General features: G+C 46.8%; 1 protein-coding gene and 1 long non-coding RNA gene across 2 annotated transcripts; one reads left to right on the plus strand and one right to left on the minus strand.

Moving 5' to 3' along the window:
• Nucleotides 1–2,811: 2,811 nt before the first annotated feature.
• LOC125549598 (uncharacterized) lies at nt 2,812–3,831 on the plus strand. The gene is made up of 2 exons (XR_007301403.2): nt 2,812–3,220; nt 3,457–3,831. It is a non-coding gene; the product is annotated as an uncharacterized LOC125549598 (long non-coding RNA).
• A 4,589-nt stretch (nt 3,832–8,420) lies between these two features.
• Nucleotides 8,421–9,678, minus strand: LOC147982623 (secreted RxLR effector protein 161-like). The gene is made up of 4 exons (XM_087516368.1): nt 9,485–9,678; nt 9,037–9,442; nt 8,598–8,632; nt 8,421–8,499 (listed from the first exon to the last, which is right to left on the minus strand). Exons 1-4 carry the CDS (start codon nt 9,676–9,678, stop codon nt 8,421–8,423), a joined length of 714 nt encoding a protein of 237 aa, XP_087372494.1.
• Nucleotides 9,679–23,763: the final 14,085 nt, after the last annotated feature.

The raw sequence follows: 23,763 nt of genomic DNA on the forward strand, positions 1-23,763 counted from the left end.
TCATTGGTTTGAGACCAATGCGAGTTGTTGGAGCCAACACCCATCATTGACACGTATGCATCATCATTGAGACTACAAAGTTTTTTGAACAATGCAAATAAGCTATCTATATGTGAATGCATTGAAAAAATAACAAAAAAATGAAAAGTTGGAATTTTTTTTACCTTGGGGGCATTTCGTCGAACATGTTGTGCGCGTCGGCCGCCGGCTCAACGAGTGAGCTCGCCGGTGCTTCGGTAGCCGCCGCAACCGTCGCACGCCCTGAAAGTTTCTTCCTCCTCGCCTTCGAGGTGCCGGAGCCGTCCGCCGCCTTGTTTTTCTTCGCCGATGTCTTGCCCTTCTTTGGCCGCGCCGCATTGGGGAGCTTTGAGGAGGGGGCGGCGGCTCGGGCCGGCGCCGGCGCGACGCCACCTGCCGCCGAGGTCATCCGCGGCGGCATGAGGAGCTCCGGCGGAGTCGAGGCCAACGCCACCCGGGCTAGGGTTTGCGGCGGCGGCGGTGGAGGGGTCGCGGCTATAGGATGGGGTGAGCGGGGTGCCGACGCGTGCGTCCACGGGGTGCAGTTCGCCGGAGCCGGCGCGCGGGGCGTAGGAGGCGGAGAAGAGAGAGTGTAGCGCGAGCGCTCGAGTGTGCCGCGCGTGGAAGCGGGCGCCCCAAATACACCGCGCGACATAGCGAATCCGACCGCGCGCCCAACTCCTTATACCGAGCGCGCGGTTATAGCGCACCCGCTGGAGCCACCCGCCGGGTTGCGCGCGCGCTAAACTGGCTAAATTTACGGTGCGGCGCTTGTTTAGCGCGCCAGTTGGAGATGCTCTTATGCGCACTTGTGATCTAGCCCAGATGGCCAGCCGGCCTCTTTCTAGACTGTACAGAAGCAATAATTTTTGGTAGTCCAGGTTCATGTTCCCAGATAATCTCATATCTATGAGAACTCTGCCATCTGCTTTTGTCTTCAACTGTGAAGTGAATCAGCAGAGGACAATGTTCCGGACAAGAAGTAGTCAGATGCACTACCAGAGCTGCTGGAAATAAAACATACCATTTATCTTCTACACAAGCCCTATCAAGGGGAACTCCAACATTGCTATGACCCTCCTGGCCATTATCGTATGTGTAAAGAAGTCCAGAAAACCCTAAGTCACTCAATTCACACATTGTCAACGCGTCCTTGAATGCCGCCATTATATTCTCAGCACACAATGAGCTATAAAAATGCGCATACCATAGGATCTCGTTCAAGTCTCCACACACAAACCATGGGTCATCCGCCACCGCACGTAGACGCTGAAGATGCTCCCACATGATGTGTCGGTTCTCAACCTTTGGTTCCCAGTAAACAAACATGCCTCGCCACTGAAAAATTTCGCTGCATTAAGCACCAATGTATTAATGTATCTAGAGCATGAATGGAGGACTTCAACTTGCAAAGATTCATCCCAAAACAAAGCAAGTCCTCCACTTCTCCCATCACTACTCAGACCATGACAACCTTCAAAGCTAGTCTCCACCTTAACTTCTCAAGTTTCTGTGAAGCTTCCCTTGTCTCAATAAGAAAAACAAGCTTGGGGACATTGCGGGGCCACAACCTCACGAACTGTACGGCGATTCCCTCCTCCACAGCAGTTCCAGGCGAGCATATTCATTATTCCACAGATTCATTCAACAATCCAAAACAGAATCAATTCTGCGTTTAGGTCATAAATACATCCACATAACAGATCAGTTAATGAAAACAAGCCACGAGAACTACTCAACATCGCAAAGACACTGTAAAACTACAGCGAAGAAAGCAAATCCACCTGAAGGAGCTGACTAGGGCAACAGCAATACGCCCATGCATGAAGCTACATTCATAGAAGGGTCGGATAAAACAGCACAACTGGCGAAGCAAGTTGGCTGGAGGCGAGTAGGTTCACCTACCGCTATGCGAAGGGGTCAGAGAGAGCAGAGGCGGCGGCGCCGCCGCCGAAGTGGCGGCCGGAGGCGGCCGCGCGCGAGACCTAATCGCCTCCTGTTTCGTGAAACTCACGTACGGACCGGTTTGCAATACGTACACGCGGCGAAGCGTGCTTGCGGCTCCCTGTTCCTCGTGCAATTGACAGCTTGATCTGGCCCTTGCAGCTAGTTTGTCGTTGCCTGAGAGTAGGGTCCCCTGTGCTGCCCCGATCTGCCGTCTTCCCTGTTCCCCTTAATTTCCACAAATCTTACATCTGGAGGTTGGAGTAAGATATTATTTCGATGTTTTAATCGTCTTCCATCGTGCACTCGTGCTTGGTTGGCCGCTGCATGCCAATTCCTCCATTGTGCATTGTTGGCTCAGTTAGCTAACACATTTCTTTGCACTCGTTGTTTTTTGTTTTTGTGCTCTTTTCTTCAATGTGTGTCCTTGCATGGGTTTTTTTTCCGACCTGTCTGATTCTTCTCCACCAAAATAAAATAAATGATTCTTTCAGGCAGAAGCATCCACTTCATTGTATACAATTCATTCTTGTTTCTTTAGTGTTAGAGTGGCACCTTCTTTCCCAACAAGTAGAAGCGTAAAAGGGAGAATCCTTAGCAGGTCAACAGCTCGAAATAAGATTGCATGGTGACTGCATAATTCTAATATGAAACTGTTAGAGCATACCGTATGTGCACCTGTATAGGCTTGTACATACGTACGACAGTTGCAGTGCTGCCCCTTGTATAGGTTAGTGGCGCACGTCCTCGAGTAGTGGCTCAGTGGCTCACCCCATGATCTCCACTAGGCCGGTGTGGCTCTGCAAGTGTACATATACCCACTACCTGTGTTCTAATGAGATGTGCGTGAGTTCTCTCCCTAATATTCAGTTAACATGTTATCAGACACCCCCTCCCTGCTCAATCCATCTGCCCAGGCTCCCGAACTTCCGCTGCCGCTATGGAGCACACCGGCAACACCGTCGTTGATGCCCTTCCCCTGGCCAATCCGCCCCCTGTTCCTGCTGCTGGCGCTCCCACCACCGTGCCGCCCATCACCGCCCCCGCCCCAGCCCGCTACATCAACTGGCTACGGGCCGTTGGCTAGCTACAGCACCCCGGGCGCTTCTTCCTCCGCTCCGTCCCCGGCGACCCGGCGTGGGACATGGCCTCATTCCAGGCCGCCCTGCACAGCGCCGCTGCCAGCCCTTGACCTCGGGGTCCACTCCAGAGTGGTACCTAGACTATGGCGCTGTGGTGCACATGTCTTCATCGTCGGGTAACCTCCTGTCCGTCCGTCCCTCCTTTTCTGATTCCCGCATCATTGTGGGCAGTGATGAGTGCCTGCCGATCACACACGTCGGCACCGGCTCTCTCGTCGCCAGCAGTTCATCTATTCAACTCCGCAACGTGCTCGTTTCTCCTTCCCTTAATAAAAATCTTCTCTCTGTCCGACAACTTTGCCACGATAATCCTATTTCAGTTGAATTTGACGCTTGTGGTTTCTCTCTTAAGGACATCCAAACCAAGGTGGTGATCCTCCGCTCTGATTCCGATGGCGACCTCTATCCTGTGGGCAGTCCAGCGCTTCGCTCTTGGACATTCTTTGCTGGCATTGCTGACACGGACCTCTAGCACCAGTGTCTGCGGCATCCCGGGTCTGCCTCACTCTGCCTCATCGCCGATCAGCTTCCGCTGGCCTTCAGCAAGGACGCGCACCATGTCTGTAGCGCCGGTCATTTAGGAAAACACAAGCGTCTCCCATTTCAGTCATCTAGCAGTAGCAGCATGTTACCGTTTCAGCTCTTGCATCTTGATGTATGGACCTCACCGGTTGTAAGAAACTCAGGATATCAATTGTTTTTGGTGGTGCTTGATGATTTTACTCAATATGCTTGGACTTTCCCACTCAAACACAAGTCGGAAATTTTTGCTGTTCTTCTTGACTTCTTCGCCTACGTCCAGACACAATTCCAGCTCCCTGTCCTCGCGCTTCAGACCGACAATGGCCGCGAGTTTGACAATGTTGTTGTCCGCTCCTTCCTCGCTCGCCATGGCACCCACTTCCACCTTTCCTGCCCATATACAAGCCCACAAAACGGCAAGGCCAAACGGGCGCTCCGCACACTGAATGATGGGGTTCGCGTCCTTCTGTTCCACGCCGGCATGCCGGCCCGCTTCTGAGCTTAGGCGCTCAACACCGCCACCTACCTCCTCAATCGCCGGCTATGCCACGCAATCGCACCATGAACACCGCACGCCTTCCTGCTCAGCGTTGATCCCGATTACTCCTTTCTCCGTGTCTTTGGGTGCTTGTGTTTTCCCAACCTTGCATCCACGACGCACCACAAGCACGACCACCGCTCCGTTGCGTGCGTGTTCCTCGGTTACCCATCTGATCACCGTGGCAACCGGTGTTTTGATCCTGTTACTCGGCGTGTGTTCACCTCACGGCATGTCATCTTCCATGAGCACGTGTTCTCCTTCACTGCCTCATCCGCACCCGCCGTGCCCTCGCCATGGACCCCTGCTGCTTCTCCATCTATGGTGCAGGTGCCGATCGTCATCCAGCCTGCGGAGTGTGCGCGCGGCTCCCTGGCCCCTGCTGCGAGCTCCACCACAAGATCTTCCTCGAGCGGCTCCATGCCCCGTGCCCCACACGCGCCATCTGGTATTACACCTCCATCGTCCACTTGGGAGCGCATGGCTCTCCCACGCCTCACTCCGACACGCCATCAGCAGGTTCGAACGATGCCTTCGGATCGACCTCTGACAGCCCTTCCGCGACTACGTCTACGTCGATTGCATCGACCCTGAGCTCCTTATCGTCACCTGCCACTGCCACACCCGCCCCGCCGGTTGCTATGCCCATGGTCACACGTGCCCAGCGTGGTATCTTCAGGCTGAATCCATGCTACTGCGACGCCACCACCGCCACGACTTCCACACCGGTCACGCCTGTTCCCAGCTCTGTGTGCGGCCGTGCGCGACCCCCACTGGTTCGCCGCCATGCACAATGACTACGATGTGCTCGTTCGCAACCGCGCTTGGAGCTCTTGCCGCGTCCTCCTGGTGCTAGCTTAATCACCAGCAAGTGGGTCTTAAAACACAAGACTAATGCCGACAACTCGCTCTCCCGCCACAAGGCGCGCACCAGCAAGTGCTCTGTCACCAACCTGCTGGGTTCGTGGATGTTGATAGGCCGCATCATGTCTGCCGCCTCGCCATGTCCCTCTACGGCTTGAAACAGCAGGCCTGGTTCCTTTGCTTCGCCGGCTTCGTCCACACCATCGGATTCACGGCCACGCGCTCTGACTCGTCGCTCTTCGTCCTCCACCACGGCGCCGACATGAACTACCTGCTGCTCTATGTTGATGACATAATGCTCACCACGTTGTCAGCGCCTCTCCTCCGACGCGTGATCACTCAGCTCACCACCCAATTCGCTGTGAAGGATCTCGGTACCCTCCACTTCTTCCTCGGCATCCGCGTCACCCGAACACCTGCATAATTTTAATATGAAACTGTTAGAGTATACCGTATGTGCACTTGTATAGCCTTGCACATACGTACGACAGTTGACAGTGCTGCCACTTGTATAGGTTAGTGGCGCATGTCCTCGAGTAGTGGCTCACCCCCATGATCTCCATTATGCGGGTGTGGCTCTCCAAGTGTACATATACCCACTGCCTGTGTGCTAATGAGCTGTGCGTGAATTCTCTCCCTAATCTTCAGTTAACAGAAACAAATACGTTACATCTTTGCAAATAATAAAAGTAACTAAGATAAATAAATAAATAGAAAAGGTACATCTGCTATAAATAAATAATAAAAGTACTTAAATCTGCTCCTACTGTTGTAGGGAGGATCATCAGGAGCCCCTACTGTTGTAACTAGGAATAAAACCCAACCGTAAGCAAGCCTGTTTGACGGTTGAGGTGAATCCAGCAAGGTGACCTCTTTGTCTCCTGATGCGCCGGATTTAATTTTTAATTATTTGACTTCACCCTTTCTTGACTGTGACATCGAACTCAGGGAATTTCACCACAGGTGGTCACCATCGACAATCCATCCGTCCCCTGTTTAAGCAGAAGAACAAATTCATCGTTGCCCCCCGTTATTTCAGGGCCTTCCCCTGTTCTGCTTGTCCATGCGTTCACGTCCAGATTTGGACCTGTTCGTATCCTGATGCATGTGATTAATGGACTACTACCCAAGAGGTCAAGAGAACATGTACTAAGAACTGTCTGTCAACACTATTGTTAGCTAGATAGGTTCAGACAGTGTTTACTTAACTGTTTCGTACATCTTTCTGTGGTCTTTTCTTTGTCGAGAATGGTCACGGCGTGCCTTTTTTTTCATTGGAATGGGTGGGTAATATATGTTCTTGAAGCTGATAGTTTGCTAGATTGCTTTCAGATCAGTAAGGTTGTACATGATGTGGATGGTGATGTTGCCGTTCATTAATCCGGCTGTCAAGTATGCAGCCAGCGCTGGAATGGGATAGCAGAAATAAGGAAGGGTCGTGGATCAGCATGTCCGCTGTCCACTGGCGCACGTGGACATAAGAACATAGAAGTTCAGAACCGGTATTCAGATGTTGCCGTTCCTTCCCGTGTTAATGCAGTAATTAAAACCTGCCTGCCTCTCATATTTTACTTTGCTACATAGCAACATCCTCCCCGTTGTCCTGATGGTCCCGTGTACATAGCATAGGTAGGGACGTGGTCGGCCTTGGCCTGTTCTTCTTTTTTGGCCAGGGATTGTGAAAATGCAGAGAAGTTCAGAATTGGGTTTCAGGCTGGAAGCTGACAACTGCTCTTTAGGGGATTGCAAAATGCGCTTTTCTGTTACAGAGTACTTAGTGGACTAGCTACGCAACAAAACATTCTCATGCATTTGTGTGTTACTTCTTAGGGAGTATGGATGTTATTTTCTGTGACGCTACGCTATGCACCATGGTGGGATCGATAGCCGTCGTCTAATATATCACACAACACCTGTGTCGTCACGATCAGTCAATCACCTGCCCGAATCGAGAGCCACGGCGGCGGGTCAAGATATAGTCGAAGAGTAGATAAATGGAAGCACATCCCAACCCATCATTCATCATACCTCCTGAATCGCTGGATCAGTTCACGCTCAATAATTAATGGTTCTACTGGCAGACTTGATATGCAATTGGAAGCAAATGCAACTTCCACTTGTTTCTACTCAAAATTGAAGGTCTTGTTCTATCCAACTTCAGCAAAAGTCTTACAAACCGAACTCATCGTCTTAATTTATGAGCCTGGAATAAACAATCGTCGAGTCTGAAACTAAGCTGGTAGGAACAAATTAAGCATCTCAATGAAGATCTCAAGTAGGCAGCAATGGTTTGGTTCATCATGGGAAAAATGCTTGTTCCCTAGACTGACAGAAGCAAGAAGAGAATTCAGGCATGAGTGGACAAACTTTGGTGATCGGAACAATCCGGTCATGGAGACATGGATGTCAATGAAATTAATCTGCTGTTAGCTCCTCCTGCCTTCAATGCCATTTGAAAGTAGGCACATACAAACAGTTGGTTCAGTTACATAATGTAACAGAAAGATGAAATGAAACAGAGTTGATATAAGAAAATGCTGGTGGTGGACTCTCTGCTAATTTAATCATGTGCACTCTATGTAATAATCTTGTATCCGGCAGCAGACAGGCAAAGAATTACTGTGTATTTAGGCATGCATGACAACTAACCAATGCCAAATTCCTTACATTTTAAACAAAATTGAACTAGAGAAAACGCCGAAAGAACAGATGATTTGTAGTATAGTACCTTTTTTCCGGCCTCTGCATCAGAACGATGCATACGGCCACATTTATTAATAAGCAAATAAGTTCAACACATGTCTTGAAGTCTCAACCAAACGATCCAAAAGAATGCTCACAAAGAGTAGAAGAGAAAAAAAGTAAAGCCACAACCGGCTAGCAAAATAAAGATATGAAAATTAATTGCATATCCTATTACATAACCGCCATCCAAACCGGTTAAAAATAGCCCGTGCTACCATCTCCCATCGGATAGATCCAGTAACCAAACGCTCCGTGGCCTTCGTCGGAGTGAGTAGCGACCACATACTGATCAAGCCACATCCCAAATAACATGTTGATAGTATTCGGAGGAGTAATATTAAAAACTATGTGAACAGTCTGCCATAATTTTTTGCCAACGGGTAGTCAAGAAAGAGGTGTTTGATGGATTCATCCCGGTCACAAAAATTACATCTTTTAGATCCGGTCCAGTTGCGTTTTGCCAAGTTATCCTTAGTTAAAATGACTTGTCTGTGCACAAACCACATAAACACTTTAACTCTCAAAGGTACTTTGACATTCCAGATATGTTTCGAACTAGGAATAGAGCTAGCGTTTATAACATCCAGATACATGGATTTAACCGTAAACTCTTCATTCCTAGTTAGCTTCCAGCACAACTGCTCTAATCATTGAGAAAGCTGCACATCCATCAATCGTCTGGCGGAGCCAAGCTTCCCAACGGTTTCCAGCCAGCTAGTATAGTACCTGATTGCTCATACACTAACAGGGATAGCGCAAGGCAATCTGTAGATGCACACATAGCTAGCTGCGTACACACGTATATGTAGGAGGAGCTCACGTACAAGCACTGGTATTGGCTTGCTGCCTTGTACTGAAGCTGATGGAGTGGAATGAGTTACAATCCGAGGTTTAGCCTTAAATAGCAAACTGAACCGACCTTGCCGGCTACCTGATATAAGCACTTTACGTCAAGCACTAGTGCTACATCACTGCTGACTACTATTACTTAGCTACTAAGCCTATGGTAGCTACAGTCATTTTTCTTTTTTTCACTGCTGCGGACATGCAGCTACATGCATGCATGCATCGGAGACAAGGGTGAAGCCTACGATCTCCCCCACAACCTTGTGGATGAAGCTTGATGTTGACGATCTCAACCTTGTCGTTTAGTTCCTGAAGCTGTACGTGGCTCTAGAGTCTTTGTCAGCATGTCAGCTTTCTACTCACCAGTACGAATGAACTCCACGCACACAGTGTCCTTCTCGGTGCTATCACAAGTACTGGGTTCTTGCAGAGGGAAATCGTAAATTTGTTATCGACGAAGATGAGTGCAGGGGCGGTGTCTTTGTTGAGCATCTCGCCGAGGAGGCGAGCAAGCCAGATTCCTTGACTGGCCGCTGTAGCTGCCACCTTGTACTCTGCCTTGCACGAAGAAGTGGCGACAACGTTCTGCCTCACCGATTGCCTACTAATGGGACTGCTCCTGAGGAAGAACAGTATGCAAGAAGTGCTCTTCCGGGAGTCCAGATCACCAGCTTGGTCGGAGTCGTTATAGCTGACCAAGCTCTTTCTGACGCCACGATGATACACGCGTCCGTGCGTGTGTTTACCCGCGATGTAAAGGATTAGGTGCTTGACGGCAGCAAGATTATTGCTTGCCAGGGCTTCCATGAACCTACTCAGGTACCTAATAGTGAACGTGATCTCAGGTCAGGTGTGCACAAGATACTTGAGGCTCCCGATGATGCTGCAGTAGAGGGTAGCATCCACCGCCTTCTCGGAGCTATCCTTGTTGAGCTTTATCCATGGCTTCATTGGAGCGTGCATGACATGTCGATCCTTCATGCCTGCTTGGTTGAGCATCTTGGTAGTGTAGGCCACCTGCTTGATCGTGATGCGACCATCCGCCTGGTTCACCTCCATCCTAGGGTATTACCGGAGATGTCTGAGGTAGTACCGGAGCAGTATGATGCATTTCTCCCTGGAAGCGTTAGTTCTCTTCAGGCTCTGCCCCGGCGATGACCGGGTCATCGACATAGATGCCGACGATGAGCAGCGTGTTAACGGTGCCATGCGACTACATGCCGTGCTCAGAAGCAGTACATGAGAGGGCGGAAACACATCGTCATTGCTGCAAATGTGGCAATGCAAGGTTCAGTTGAGAGCCTTTTACTTGCTTCATCTGATTTCAAAAGCGACTATTTACATACTTTATCTATGCCAATGAACAGGTCTTAACCAGATCTCTAAGACATAGGGAGCGTTTCCTTTCTTATGATTTCTCTTAATTATATTGTATGCATGCCACTGATGTGAGGTTTTATCCTTGTGTATTTATTTTAACAACCTTTTGGGTCAATCTTTCCCTAATATTAAAGGGAGGATTGTTTCTCCACTTTTTATTGTCCACGACAGGACCATCAGCTTTTTCGTCCATCTACGACAGGACCATCAGCTTTTTCGTCCGTCTTTGGTTCCTATATATTGGTCCGTTTTTAAGGAAAAGAAAAATACTGAACCAGAAAAAACAAAACGCCAACAACAGGATTAGATCATTGGAATATCAGCACGCTATCCGCACTGCCAACCATCTAGCTGGGCTGCTGCGTGCGTCAAACTAAAGCGCCTTTTTCTTTTGATACAGAATTGGGCATGCGGAAATAAGGTATTAAGTCGCGCAAGGAGTTCTTTTTGTACTTTTTTTTAGTACAAGGCTGGCCCAACTAATCGACAGCCTGGACTCAGCCCGTTTAACAATGCAGCCGCAATTAATTGATTATCTGGCCTCCAACTATTAAATAGTCCCACCTTGTTTTTCTTATATTCGACCCTTTCAATTTATATATCTCTTTGAAGTTCCTGGGTGTCAAGGAAAATGTCTCGGGAATTAATAAGCAAGGATAGCAAGGGATGAGGAATAGAAAACACTTCGGCCCAGGCTCCAGCTACGTGATGGCAAAAAAAAAAGGTCTTCCAAATTCATAGCTGCCATATCTTTTATGCTCTTTATTATTTACCGGGTATAAACTGTTACTTTCTTAGGTAGATCTATATATATTCATTATTCTGATCGTTACTTACTCTTTCAAATAAAGTGCACTAAGTGGCTGTACTAGCTATGTGGTTTGTTTTCCTCTAATGTGTATTTGAATCATTGAATATGTTTAATTATAACAATTGCGGTATGAGGAAGACATGCATGAAAAAAGTGATTGATTAAATACATGGTATATGTTGGTTTTCTCACTAATCTGCTTTTATCTTTATTTACATCCTTCATTTTTAGAGGAGAATTAATCAGATGTTTCACATGATTTTATGTGTTATTATTGGGCTAGAGCCATATGACATTTTATATGTTTTTCTTATAAACAATACTTTTGTATTTTTGCTTCTTTCCACTGCCACTCTGAATTATTGGATGTACTGAATAATACATATTTCAATTCTAGAAAATATCATAAAAAATATGTGTTTCAATTTCAAACTTTCTGCCTCAGTGGTAACAGCTAATCAAACGTTTGCTAGCTTTAGGAATAATTGTATTATTAATTTTCAATTCAACCATAGCTGACATAATTTGCCTTGTTCGCTGTAACAAAAAAATTAGGTAGATATTTATTAGTTTAGATGTATGCTGTTCTTTAGGACGGAGGCTACGTATGCAGATAACTTTTTCCATTGTGACGCACTGTAAGGTCTTTCGAAAACAGAGAGCTAGAGTGTGATGACCAAGCTCATTGCCCTTGAGATTGTCATGTTTGTCGTGAGGTGGACAATGTGACCATGGTGGCGAAGAGAGTGGTAACACGGATGGGTCACTTGGAGTGTGCGAGGATTTTTTCTTGTTCTCCCGTTGCAACGCACGGGCATATGTGCTAGTTAACTACAAATACAGTAAACCTTATTCACTTGCCAAAAACATATTCTGAAAGTAATTTATTTTATCAACCTTTTGGTCCAAGATTTGGATGCAATTTATATGCTGCTACAACTATATGACGTTGAGAGAAGGGAGTTGTTATGCATACTATGTACTAAAGAATATGTTAGCGGCTTCTTGTAAGTACAATTGTTGAAGCTCTTCAGCAATATTTTTTTATCAATTCTTCAGCAACTCTGCACTGTTTCTCTATTATTCCCTCATGTAGACTTCCTTTTTCCCCCAAAATATATTCCACAAGGCTCCCAATGTTCTTGTAACCGATGGTGTACAGCCTATGCTGGTTTGCTAACTATAATTTAGAATTTCCTCTCAGAGAAGGGAGTTGTTATGCATACAATAACAATCATTCTGAGCAATGAGCTACCAAATTGCAAGGTGCATGAGTTGCATAAATATTAAGTACAAATGAAAAATGTCAAGATATCTTGGGTGACAGAAATATTACAAGTAAAATTATATGTCACTTAGAAGAACCCTTGCAATGTAAATGAGTTAAATTTTTTTGGAGAGCCTAGGTATTGTTTTAATGAGCTTCCTGGGTGATGCAGGGCCACAGACGATTTTTGGATGGTATGTAAGATTTCCGAAGTTCAGGAATGTCTTAGATGGTGGCAAATCGAGATGACAGATTTTTGAAGAAACAAGATTATGAGAATTTTAGGGCCAGGAAAAATTAAGAAACTGGAGGTCTAGCAAAAAAGGGCTAGGAGAAAGATGTTTATTTGTCTTCTTTCAGGGAGGTGTGGTTAAGGAGCCACATGAGTGACGAAAAGAAATAACTGGAATAGAGCATCAGTATTTGTCTGCGTATGCGTGAAAACAACATGTCATCGTGTCCTTGTAGAAGCATATAAAATTAGTGCAATTATTTGGTCGGTGTGTTCTTTTATTCCATGGCAACGCAATAGCATTGGACTAGTTATATAATAAAGTGAGAGTGTCTTTTGGTCATATTAATTCTTCTAATATGTTATATGAGCTGTTCGAAATTTGGGGCCCTATTTTGATTTCCGCTAAGGGCCCCAAATTTCTGGTGACAACCCTGATCAAATCGAACACCTAAAAATGTCCATTATTGGAACTTGCATGCCTGTCACAAGAAATTTTTATTAGTGAGCCACATCATTATCCATTATTGAACATCATGACCAAGTGCAACTCTAGGGGTCACAAACGACACAGTAACAATGTTGAAAGTTTGGGATGACTTCCATACAATACGATTTCGTGACTTCGGGTCCCCATTTTTTCATGCAGGATAAACGACATTCTAATTTCATGCATAAAGTGTCTCCAAATGCAATTGCAGTAAAACATGGATTTGTAGAGAAGAACACACATTAAAAGAAGTCCATATTGTGAAATATCCAAGAAAATTCGTGTAGTTTGGGTGAAAAAATTATTCTAATCTAATAGACATGAGACATGAAACATATAGCGAAAGGGAGATCAATTTTGTACCAACATAAATGGAATTTCCGAGCTGCAAAATAACCACGAGGCAAAGAAGAATAGCTTTCCCTTCCATAGGACCAGACACAAAGTTCTTCTTGTCCTCTCTATTTGGCCGTGCAAAAGTTTACACGACTATATCCTTATATATAAACTTGCAGCTACAGATCATTTACCCAATATATTACTCAATTAATATCAGAAAGATCTGAGCATATCACTATCCATATTATTTTTAAATGATTCTATCTTTAAGATGGTATCCTTATAACATCCTTTTAAAAAATGGTTCTATTTTTAAGATCGTATCCTTTAAACATCCTTTTAATAAATGGGTTCTATCAATAAGATAGCATCCATTTAAGAATTATTCTTTCTTCCTATGGATGGGACCCATGGTGGCATCTTGCTTTGCAGTGCCCCATATAACAACTTCTAGTACCCCCTATTGGCCAGCATGTTAGTGGGCCCGGGATCATTACTTGAAGATTGCGCTTCTCGCAGATTTAGATGACGAGCATTGTTTCTGCTCCATCCCATGGCTTTTGGCCGCCGACTTCAACATGATCATAACGTTACCGCCAAGAATCAACCAACGAATTGTGAGCCAGTTCCGTCATTTCCTTGCTACTGTGAAACTCTGTTTGATATTCATTTTCTGTGAAATTTAAAAGTAAAGAAAAAATAGAAACTGTCACTGGGCTCTAGGTTAATAGGTTAGTCCTAAAAATCATATAAATTAGCATATAAAACATCAAAGATAGATAATATAATAGCATGGAACAATAAAAAATTATAGATACATTGGAGACGTATGAGAGGCCGTGGCACGTGCCATGCGGTTGCCCCCTCTTAGACACGAGAAGTTTCAAGGCCAATGGAGCAACAGGACCAGCACTTCCAGCACAAAACTAGACACGTTCCCCCTGGATACCCACATACTAGCTTGGAGATGGTGCAGTTTACAAGAAGCCTCAGGGGAGGCTTAGTCGAAACGCGTCCAAACTTTTGCCACACCCTACAGAGACGCTGTGATGACACCGTGCCAGATCCCGAGCAATCCTACAATCATATGATTTTCCGAGGATTTCAACGGTTGCATAAAAAATGACTATCCCATTATTTCAACAGGTCTTGTTGCTTGTTTGTAGACGAGGTGGGCCTAAATTTTGATGGTGGTTTAATCATTACCTAGAGTCACTCTCGGCAACTTCTCGTTTACCGAGAGCCACTCTCGGGTAACAACCACTCTGTAGGCGAGGTGGGACTAAACTTTGATTGTGGCCTTAATGACCGTGTTGGACTATTGAACTATTTAAATAGGTTATTTTGCTAGTCGGCAGGTGACCGTGCCGTTAGTCGCCGCCGAATGTGCCACGTGGCAAAACTTTGCCCTGTGTGGCCGGATGTCCCTCGGCAAATAGTGCATTTGCCGAGTATAGCCTGTTTGCCGAGCAATACTGTCAGCATTATCGTGTGTTTGCCGACTTATTCCCTTTGTCGAGTGCGGCTCTTGACATTCTTTACTTTGCCGAGTGCCTGTGTTTTGGCTCTCGGTGAAGATGCAGACACCCGGCGTATACGAAAATTCCAGTAGTGCACCGTCTGAACTTCACATCTGGAATGTGGAAATCAGCCCTGAAGTTTCATTGTCCCTGTCCAAAGCAAAACTGAGCACATGCCGACGTCGGCTACCAGGGCGCCGCTGGACAACTGGCAGGGATGACGTCGCCATAAACTGCGGACAAGCAAGGGCAAAGGTAATTTGACTCTATGGCTGTCGCGACAGGACAAGCATGTTTTTTGTTTCCATTAGGTGCCCAAGCACGAAGATCAGATATCTGTCCGTCGGCTGAATGGCTCCTGTGCGATGTTTTTGACGTGAATTGAAAATGATGCAACGTAGTTGATGAAAATAGCTAAGGTGCGACGTTTTACATGGCAATAATAGCCGGCACGTGACACGAGCAATAAGCACAAGACAAATTAATCATTATCCATTTGGATTATAGGAGTCAGCAGGACCCACAACTTATCCACGTCAGCGCTGGACTGATCAACTAGTCCACTGACCACCGGACACACAACTTATCCATGTCAGCGCTGGAACCACAACTTATCCATTGACCGCGGGACCCACCACATACCACATGAGCCCGAGCCAGCCCGCCGCCCCCATTGCCTCCAGTTCACTTCCCGGCGCCCTCCTCCCCATTATTCTTCTTCTCCGGGGATGAAGCGTGCCAACAGCGGCGGCCGGCGAGAGATGAGAGATGTCGATGTCCAGTTCAGCCTCTCGTCCCTCAGTTGTGGCATGTGTCTTCTTTTATGACGACCTGCGCCATGTGGTAAGCCACTTTTTCTCATTAATAACAAAACTATTTATTCTGTTGTATAAAATAATAATCTCAACGGAGAGGAAATCTGACTGAAAACAAATTGCTTTTGTCGGATGAAAATGAAAATTAGCATAACTATGGAACAAAGCTAGCCTAGTCTAGTCTAGCCAATAAATTTTTAGAGCAGCTCACGTACGTACACAACGGAAATAGCTACCAGAACATCCAAGTATGAACCATACAAAAGGAGACTTGAATACAACAAAAAAATGAGACAAACTGAACGCTGGAAGCAGCCGCCACCGAACAGCAGCACACTGCAAGGAAGAACAAATCGTCACCAACATCTTAGTCCGTTTGTCTCTTCAGGAACCAATTGACAGCAAACTGTATCACTATTCCTGCGACAACTTGTAATCGTCACTTGGTACTCGTCCTAGCAACCTTGCTCCCAACATGAGGTCCTTTTTTTCACCCTTATCTGCAATATGGACCCGTCCACGATCCACAAGAAAATTACCTTAAGGAGTATCATTGGGTCACTATAGCATTTCTTCTAAAAAATTACACCGTTTCTGCATTTCCGAAGTTTGCAGAACACAACTGAGACACCAACTACAACCAGTTTCTTCGCATTATTTGGGAAGCTTTTAATACAGCTTCCAAAACAATTGTCAACAGAAAAAGGAAAAAAAATCCAAACCGAGGGCTCCAAATTAAGCAGCAGCAGAACAAATAAAGAACAGATGATCAATTGTTACATCTTGACAACAAAAAACATATAATTTGTACCTTTCCACCGTCCCCTAAGCAAAGAATACATTGTGAGGATACTCTTTTTATCCATTTGCTATAAGAAAATCTTAATCTTAGACGGCACTTGAATTTACACAAATAATTCTTTGGAAATCACAATCTACTTCAATCAGTTTCCCATACAAAGATTTGATAGTGAATATTTTGTTAGCAGTCAAAGTCCGTTCTGGTGTGTCTGCTCTAGTCCCAGTTTTAACCACTTTACACATCTTAAGAATTCTCCACAAATATAACATTTCACCATATAAAGTTTTAAACCTAGATCCATGCCACCCTTTCTATAAAGCTTCAGCCACAATGATGTTGTAGTCAAAGTTATGGAAATACAACCTAGGGTAAGCATCTTATACATGCTTGTAATATACCAATGTATCTTCCCAGAATCTAGCATTACGGCCATCTCCCAATATCCTGCTACATAATTCATAAAACAGATCCTTAACTTTTCAAATGCTTGTCCAAAACTGCTAGTCCCCAACTATATGCTTTTCCTTGGAAATACATTCATCTTTCACATATTTACTTAAAAGGACATATTCCAATAGCCCGGTTTCATTTTCAATCCAAAACAACTCAGCCAGCAAGGCTTTATTCATACTATCTAAACATAAAATGCATAAACCACAAAAATCCATAGGTTTACAGCAAGTTTTCCTTTTTCCAAAATCCTTATGCGACATATTGGTGAAATCCCTCATTCGGTGTAAATCTGTAAACTATTGTTCTAGGATGTGAGATCAGCTATGTATGGTGACAGATCACAGGTGGGATTGCTTTTTGTACCCACATAATAGTGTTTTGTAGATAACCCACATCTCCTTATCTGTAGGAAAATTACTTGGGTCCTGCATACTTATCTTGTACTCGTTTGTTTTGATTTTGAAAGGAGCTATCGTCCATGCCGATCAAAGGTCCCGTCGCCATTTCTGCATGGGGTTGTACCTCCGCCGCCGCTACTCGATGACTGATAGAGTCAAATCTAGCAGATTTTAGATAGGGGGTCCCAAGCTCCGATGGTAATAGAGACAATTGTTTTACCTAGGTTTGGGCTCTCTTGAAGAGATAACACCCTACGTCCACACTACTAGGAAAAGGGCTATAGATGGATTGGACACTAATGGCACACCTGTCATGTGGTGCGCCACTACTATATAGCAGTGGCGCACCATGTGCTGGTGCGCCATTAGTGTGGAAGACACTAATGACGCACCTGGCACATGGTGCGCCACTAGTAACCTAATTTTTTTTCCAAACATACTAATGGCGCATCACTGCACGGTGCGCCATTACTAGTGCTAACTAGTAATGGCGCACCGGCCACACAGTGCGCCACTACTGTTGTTTTTTTTTATTCCTCTTTTTGCAAAACTACTAATGGCGCACCATAGCATAGTGCGCCATTACTAGTTTAAACTAGTAATGGCGCACTATGCCACGGTGCGCCATTAGAATATTTTTATTTTTTATTTTTTGCAAAACTTCTAATGGCGCATCAGCAGCAGGTGCGCCATTAGTATGTTGGATTACTAATGGCGCATCAGCAGCAGGTGCGCCATTAGTATGTTGGGTTGCTAATGGCGCATGGCTGTGTGGTGCGCCATTAGTAACCTGGGACCAGCTAGATATTTTGGACAGCCACACCTACACACTCATTTTCCCCACTTCATTCCCTCCACCTCCTTCTCCAAGGTTGTCGGCTGCCTCCTCCTCCTCACCTCATTTGCACCATAGATTCATCAAAATTAAGTGGTGAAATTACCTTTTTTTGATAGGTAAGTAAGGGGAAAGCTATCTTCATGTTGTAGATCTACTTTTTTTCTCCCTAGCTCGCTCCAACAACGTGCACATGTACTTTTTGTGGCCTAGCTAGATCTATGTATGTTCGTGGTGTTGCATATGTTTGTGGTGTTGCATATATGTTTGTGTTTGCAGGTACCGGTATTTGAAATGCGATAGTTGCCAATATTTTGCCGGAATGTTGATTCATTTCCGTTTCAGCGAGAATTTTGGCACTATGCATTCTTTATGGTCCTATTTTTAGGGAAAGTCATGCCAAATTTTTTCTTGGTTCTAAAATATCATTTTGCTCTACCCCGCAGGTGACCATGGTCCGTACGATGACCGAAGGCATCGTGAATAGGTTTTTGAGCTCCGCGAAGGCCGAGATGCTTCAAAAGAACGAGACGGAGATAAGATGTCCGTGTCGAAGATGCAAGCTGAAGAGCCTTATTGCGGACCCGGATTCCGGGCAGGTGCGGGACCACCTGCTCTTGCGTAGTTTCATGGATGGCTATCGGTGGCAAGGTGATGAAGATAACTATGAAGTCGTCCATGGGGGCCGGACAAGAAATGGGAAGGGCAGCAAGACAGCCACCGCGGCTCGGGCGGGCGAGAAGACGAGGAATCTCCAGGACATGATCACGACGGTGATGCTGTACACAGTCATCATGTAGAAGATGCCGGACATGATGACGAGGAAGATGCTGGAGCAGACAAAGGGCATGATCATGAAGATGAAGATGCCGACGGAGCAGACGACGGTGGACCATCGATGGGCTGGGTGTAGGACCCTCATATTCAAGAGCTGCTTCTCAAGCAGACGAATAACGCAAGAGCTGCCGGCCAAGAGAAAGCCAAGCTGGATCAACTGGAGATAGATGCGGTTACTCCATTGTATGAAGGATGCAGGTCCGAGGATACCCGCCTGAAAGTAACGCTCATGGCTCTGGAGATGAAGGTAAAACACAAAATGACCGACGCATGCTTCGACGAGAACATGTCATTCTGGCACAAACGTCTTCCCAAGGGGAACAAGTGCCCGACCAATTTTGAGGAGGCGAAGAAAATCGTGTGTCCTCTGGATTTACCGCACGTGAAATACCATGTGTGCATGAACAATTGCATCATTTATCGGGACGAGCACACGGAGTCTACCATATGTCCGGTGTGCGGCGTCACTCGATACAAGAAGAGGAAGAAAGCTCCTCGAAAAGTGGTGTGGTACTTTCCGATCACTCCTTGTCTGTAGCGGTATTTCGCGGACCCTAAGGTAGCAAAGCTCCTACGTTGGCACACGGATAGGGAGGAGAAGAAGCGAGAAGATGACGCAAATGATTCGGAGATAAATAAAAAAGACAAGATGCTGAGTCACCCAAAGGATGCGAGCCAGTGGCAAGCATTGAACTTCGAACACCCGGAATTTGGGAAGAATCCAAGGAACATCGTGTTGGGCAGCCAGAGAAGCACACATAGCACCTGACCTGTGTTTGTGTGGATGTACAACCTTCCCCCCTGGTTGTGCATGAAGAGGAAGTACATTCACATGAGTATGCTAATTGAAGGGCCGAAACAACCAGGGAACGGCATCAATCTGTATCTGGGGCTGCTGAAAGAGGAGCTAGACACGCTGTGGAAAACACCAGCCAATACGTGGGACGCCGCAGAGAAAGAATATTTCCCTATGAGAGCCGCATTGCTCACGACGGTGCACGGCTATCTCGGTTATGGATATCTCGCGGGGCAGGTGGTCCACGGATTTTCTGGATGCGTTAGGTGCATGGATGACACAACGTATCGCCAGCTAGATAGAGATCCCGGGTCTTCGAAAACCGTGTTCATGGGACATCGAAGGTGGCTTCGCGACGATGACCCGTGGAGGAAACGCAAGGATCTGTTCGATGGTGAACCGAACCCCAAAGACGCCCGCGTACAACGAGCGGCGAGGAAATAGACCAGCTGTTGAAAAATTGGAAAGATTGCCCACTGCCGCCAGAGCCGGGAAAAAAGCAAAAGGCGCCAGAGCCGCTGCTGAAGGTATGGAAAACTAGGTCTGTTTTCTGGGACTTGCCGTACTGGAAGATCCACCGTGTGCCTCACAGCCTTGATGTCATGCATATCACGAAGAACGTGTGCGAGAGTCTGCTAGGTACCCTGCTCAACATGCCAGAGAGGACCAAAGATGGGCCGAAAGCAAGGGCAGACTTGAAATCAATGGGCATCAGGGAGGAGCTTCACGCTAATGATGATGATGATGATGAGGTGAAGCAGGACACGGAAAGTCATCGCAAAGGCAAGGGCCTATGCAACTTTTTCGACGTCATCTCTCGAAAGTCGGTTGGCGTGAGGCAACTCAGAAGGCTACAGGAAGAGATCGTGGTGATACTATGCGAGCTTGAGATGTACTTCCCGCCCGCATTCTTTGACGTTATGGTGCATCTGCTGGTCCATATCGTGGAGGATATCATTCAACTCGGGCCGACGTTCCTGCACAGCATAATGCCGTTCGAAAGGATGAATGGTGTCATCAAAGGATACATTCGCAACATGTCACGTCCAGAGGGAAGCATAGCCAGGGGCTTTCTGACCAAAGAGTGCATCTCCTACTGCACGAATTATCTAGGCATCGAGGACCCCGTTGGTATGCCCGTCAACAGGCACCTCGGCGGGCTCGCTGTATGGGGTCACCATGAGGGTCGCCGCGAAATGCATGTCGACTTCGAGGGTCGACTCGCCGACTTTGAAAGAGCAAACCTAGTCGCGCTACAACACATAGACGTGGTCGATCCTTGGGTGGTAGAGCACAAAACCTTTATTGAGAAGACGTACAATGACCGAGCCTAACAGAGGATGGACGGAGATATAATCAAAGAGCACAACTCATGTTTCACGCGTTGGTTCAAGCAGAAGCTTCTGTCATACCCTTTACATGAGGATTCTTCCGCGGAAGAACAACTCATATTCGCCTTGTCACAGGGCGCCGAGCACAACCTGATGACCTATGAGGCGTACGATATCAACGGCTACACATTCTACACTGAGGACAAGGACATGAAGACCGATGGTTATCAGAACTCCGGGGTAACAATGGAATCCTACACCGGTAACGACAAGGACAGATACTACGGAAGGATCAAGGAGATCTGGGAGCTGAGCTACGCTGGAGAGAAGGTCCCGATGTTCCGTGTCAGGTGGGCCAAGAGCGTCCTAAAAGAAGACCGGTATTTCACCACCATGGTTATACCCGAAGCCATATCCAAGACTGCGGGCGCAAACGTCACCGCGAAAAATGAGCCATGGGTACTGGCTTCCCAAGTGGACCAATGCTTCTTCATTACCGACCCGTCAAAGCCTAGTCGTGTTGTCGTGAAGAGAGGCAAAAGAAAGATCATCGGAATGGATGGAGTAGCCAATGAGCAAGACTTCGACAAGTACGGCGACCCGAAGATCGAACATGACGACGACGATGAAGTAGCAGCATACACCACAAGAAGAAGCAGGACCACCCTACCTAAAGGATGTCCGTTCCACAGAAGAACTCCATTTACGAAAAAGAAGGGCAAGAAGATTGTGAACAGATAGCTAGCTAAAATCGATTGTATTTAAATCGTAGCCTTCATTTCTCGATTGTATTTCATGGGCACTTTTTGAACTCATGAATGTTTTTATATTTCATGGACACTCGATCTCGACCCCCCTCCATCTCGATCGCTATCCCACCTCGCTAGATCCGGTCCCCCTCGCCGCCGAGCACCCCCCGCACCATCTCCCCCGCTCCACCGGCCGCCGTCGCCGACCCCCCGCACCCTCCCCCACTCCACCGCCGCCCAGGACCCACCGCACCCTCCCCCGCTCCACCGGCCGCCGCCGCCGACCCCCGGCCCGCACCCTCCCCCACTCCATCGTCGCCGACGACCCACGGGCACCCTCTCCCCCGCACCCTCCCCGGCCCGCTCCACCGTCACAAACGAATGCATCTAAAATTGCAAAAAAAACAAATTTGATTATATTTTCAAATAACAAATTTGATGATATTTTTTCATATTCATAAATATTTTCAAATAACAAATTTGATGATATTTTCTAAAGAATTATTACTGTTTTTATAAGAAAATATTACTGTTATGATTTAAACAAGTTTGAACATATTTAAACACAAATAAATATCAAACAGCATTTTAAATGCATAAAAACAAAAATTGGGGAGCCCGGGAATCAAACCCAGGACCTCCTAGTGTGTGTGCTGCATGCTGACCAGTCGGGCTAGTGGGCATGTTCTGATGGAGATAGGGTTAGGTGGAATATAACCTGACCAGTCGGGCTAGTAATTAAAACAAAATTCTAATGGCGCACCAGGGGGAGGTGCGCCATTAGAATCGTCGTACTTATGGCGCACTAGGGGGAGGTGCGCCATTGCTAACCCCCCCACTCCACCTATTCCCCTCGCACTATGGCCTCCCTTCCTCCCTCACTAGATCCCCCACTCGACCCCAACCATACGCCGCTGCCCCCTTGCTCCGCCCCCTCCGTTCGCCGCGCCTGCACGCCGTCGGCGACGCCGCCGCCGCTGTGGTCTTGCGCTGCCTCGACGCCGCCGCCCCGACCCCCGCGGGACTCCACCCCCGCCGCCCCCGTGCCCCCGAACGGGATCGGCCGAGCGCGCGCCGCCCGCTCCTCTCCTCTCCTCCTCCCTCCGATGAGCGAGGGCCTCCTCCGGCCCCTGCAGTAGCCGGCGAGCGCGGCCCCGACGCACCCACCCCGCCTGCCCCTGCTGTCCTCTGCCATCGGCCCCTGCTCTCCTTCGACCGCGGCGAGCGAGGACCCAGACAAGCTCGGACCCCGACCCGACCCCTTCGCCGACCCCGACCCCTCCGGCGACCAGGTACCTCTCCTCCTTCCTCCTTCCTCCCTCTCTCCACCATTCCCCATGCCCTCCCTCCCTCCCCTCGACTGTGGCAGTGTTTGTTTTAGTGACAAATATGATCAATAGGAAATACTAGTGGATATTAGGCCTTTTTACAGGCAATAATAGTGGGTGATGTACCTGGATGTCTATGGGCGATGCTCAGGTGGTATGTATGATGTCTCCGCTTTTTTTGAGATTGTTGCTGCTATCTCACCAGGTTATATGTAGTGTGTCATTCTTGCTATGGTCATGTAAGAGAAATGCTCTGCCTTGCTAATTTTACCATGAGATTTGGGGTAATCAGCTAGTTCTGGTCAAAGCAAGTGGTTTTCCTGAACTATGCCTTGGTTAGAAAATGATGCATGATGGTTTGTTCAGAAGAAGAATAATCCCAGGATAGCACGTATCATGGGGTCAAACCTGGGACCCCAATTGTAATTTGATTTTGATTATTAATTTTTTTGTGAGCAGATGAATTACAGTGTTTGTGTTGTAATGAAACTTGAGCTGAAATAGAACTTGACAGCCTGTACAGTGAATATATACAGTCATTGTAAGTTTTGGGAGTAATTTTTGGTGTCAAATCACTCAAGCAGTAACTAAATTTTCAAACTGAACTTGACACAATACTATTCAGTTAATTTGCTTGGACAGTAGTATGTATGCTTATCACTTTATGTATGGTGTTATGCCCTGTTATCTCTGTTCAGTTGACTAATGAAGCACTAGGCTGATCCATGGTACAAGTTCACCTGTGAACACTTGAAATTAGT

The sequence above is a fragment of the Triticum urartu genome, chromosome 3A (genome assembly GCF_056163025.1).
Source record: "Triticum urartu cultivar PI428250 chromosome 3A, HENAU_Tu73, whole genome shotgun sequence".
Taxonomy (NCBI): Eukaryota; Viridiplantae; Streptophyta; class Magnoliopsida; order Poales; family Poaceae; genus Triticum; species Triticum urartu.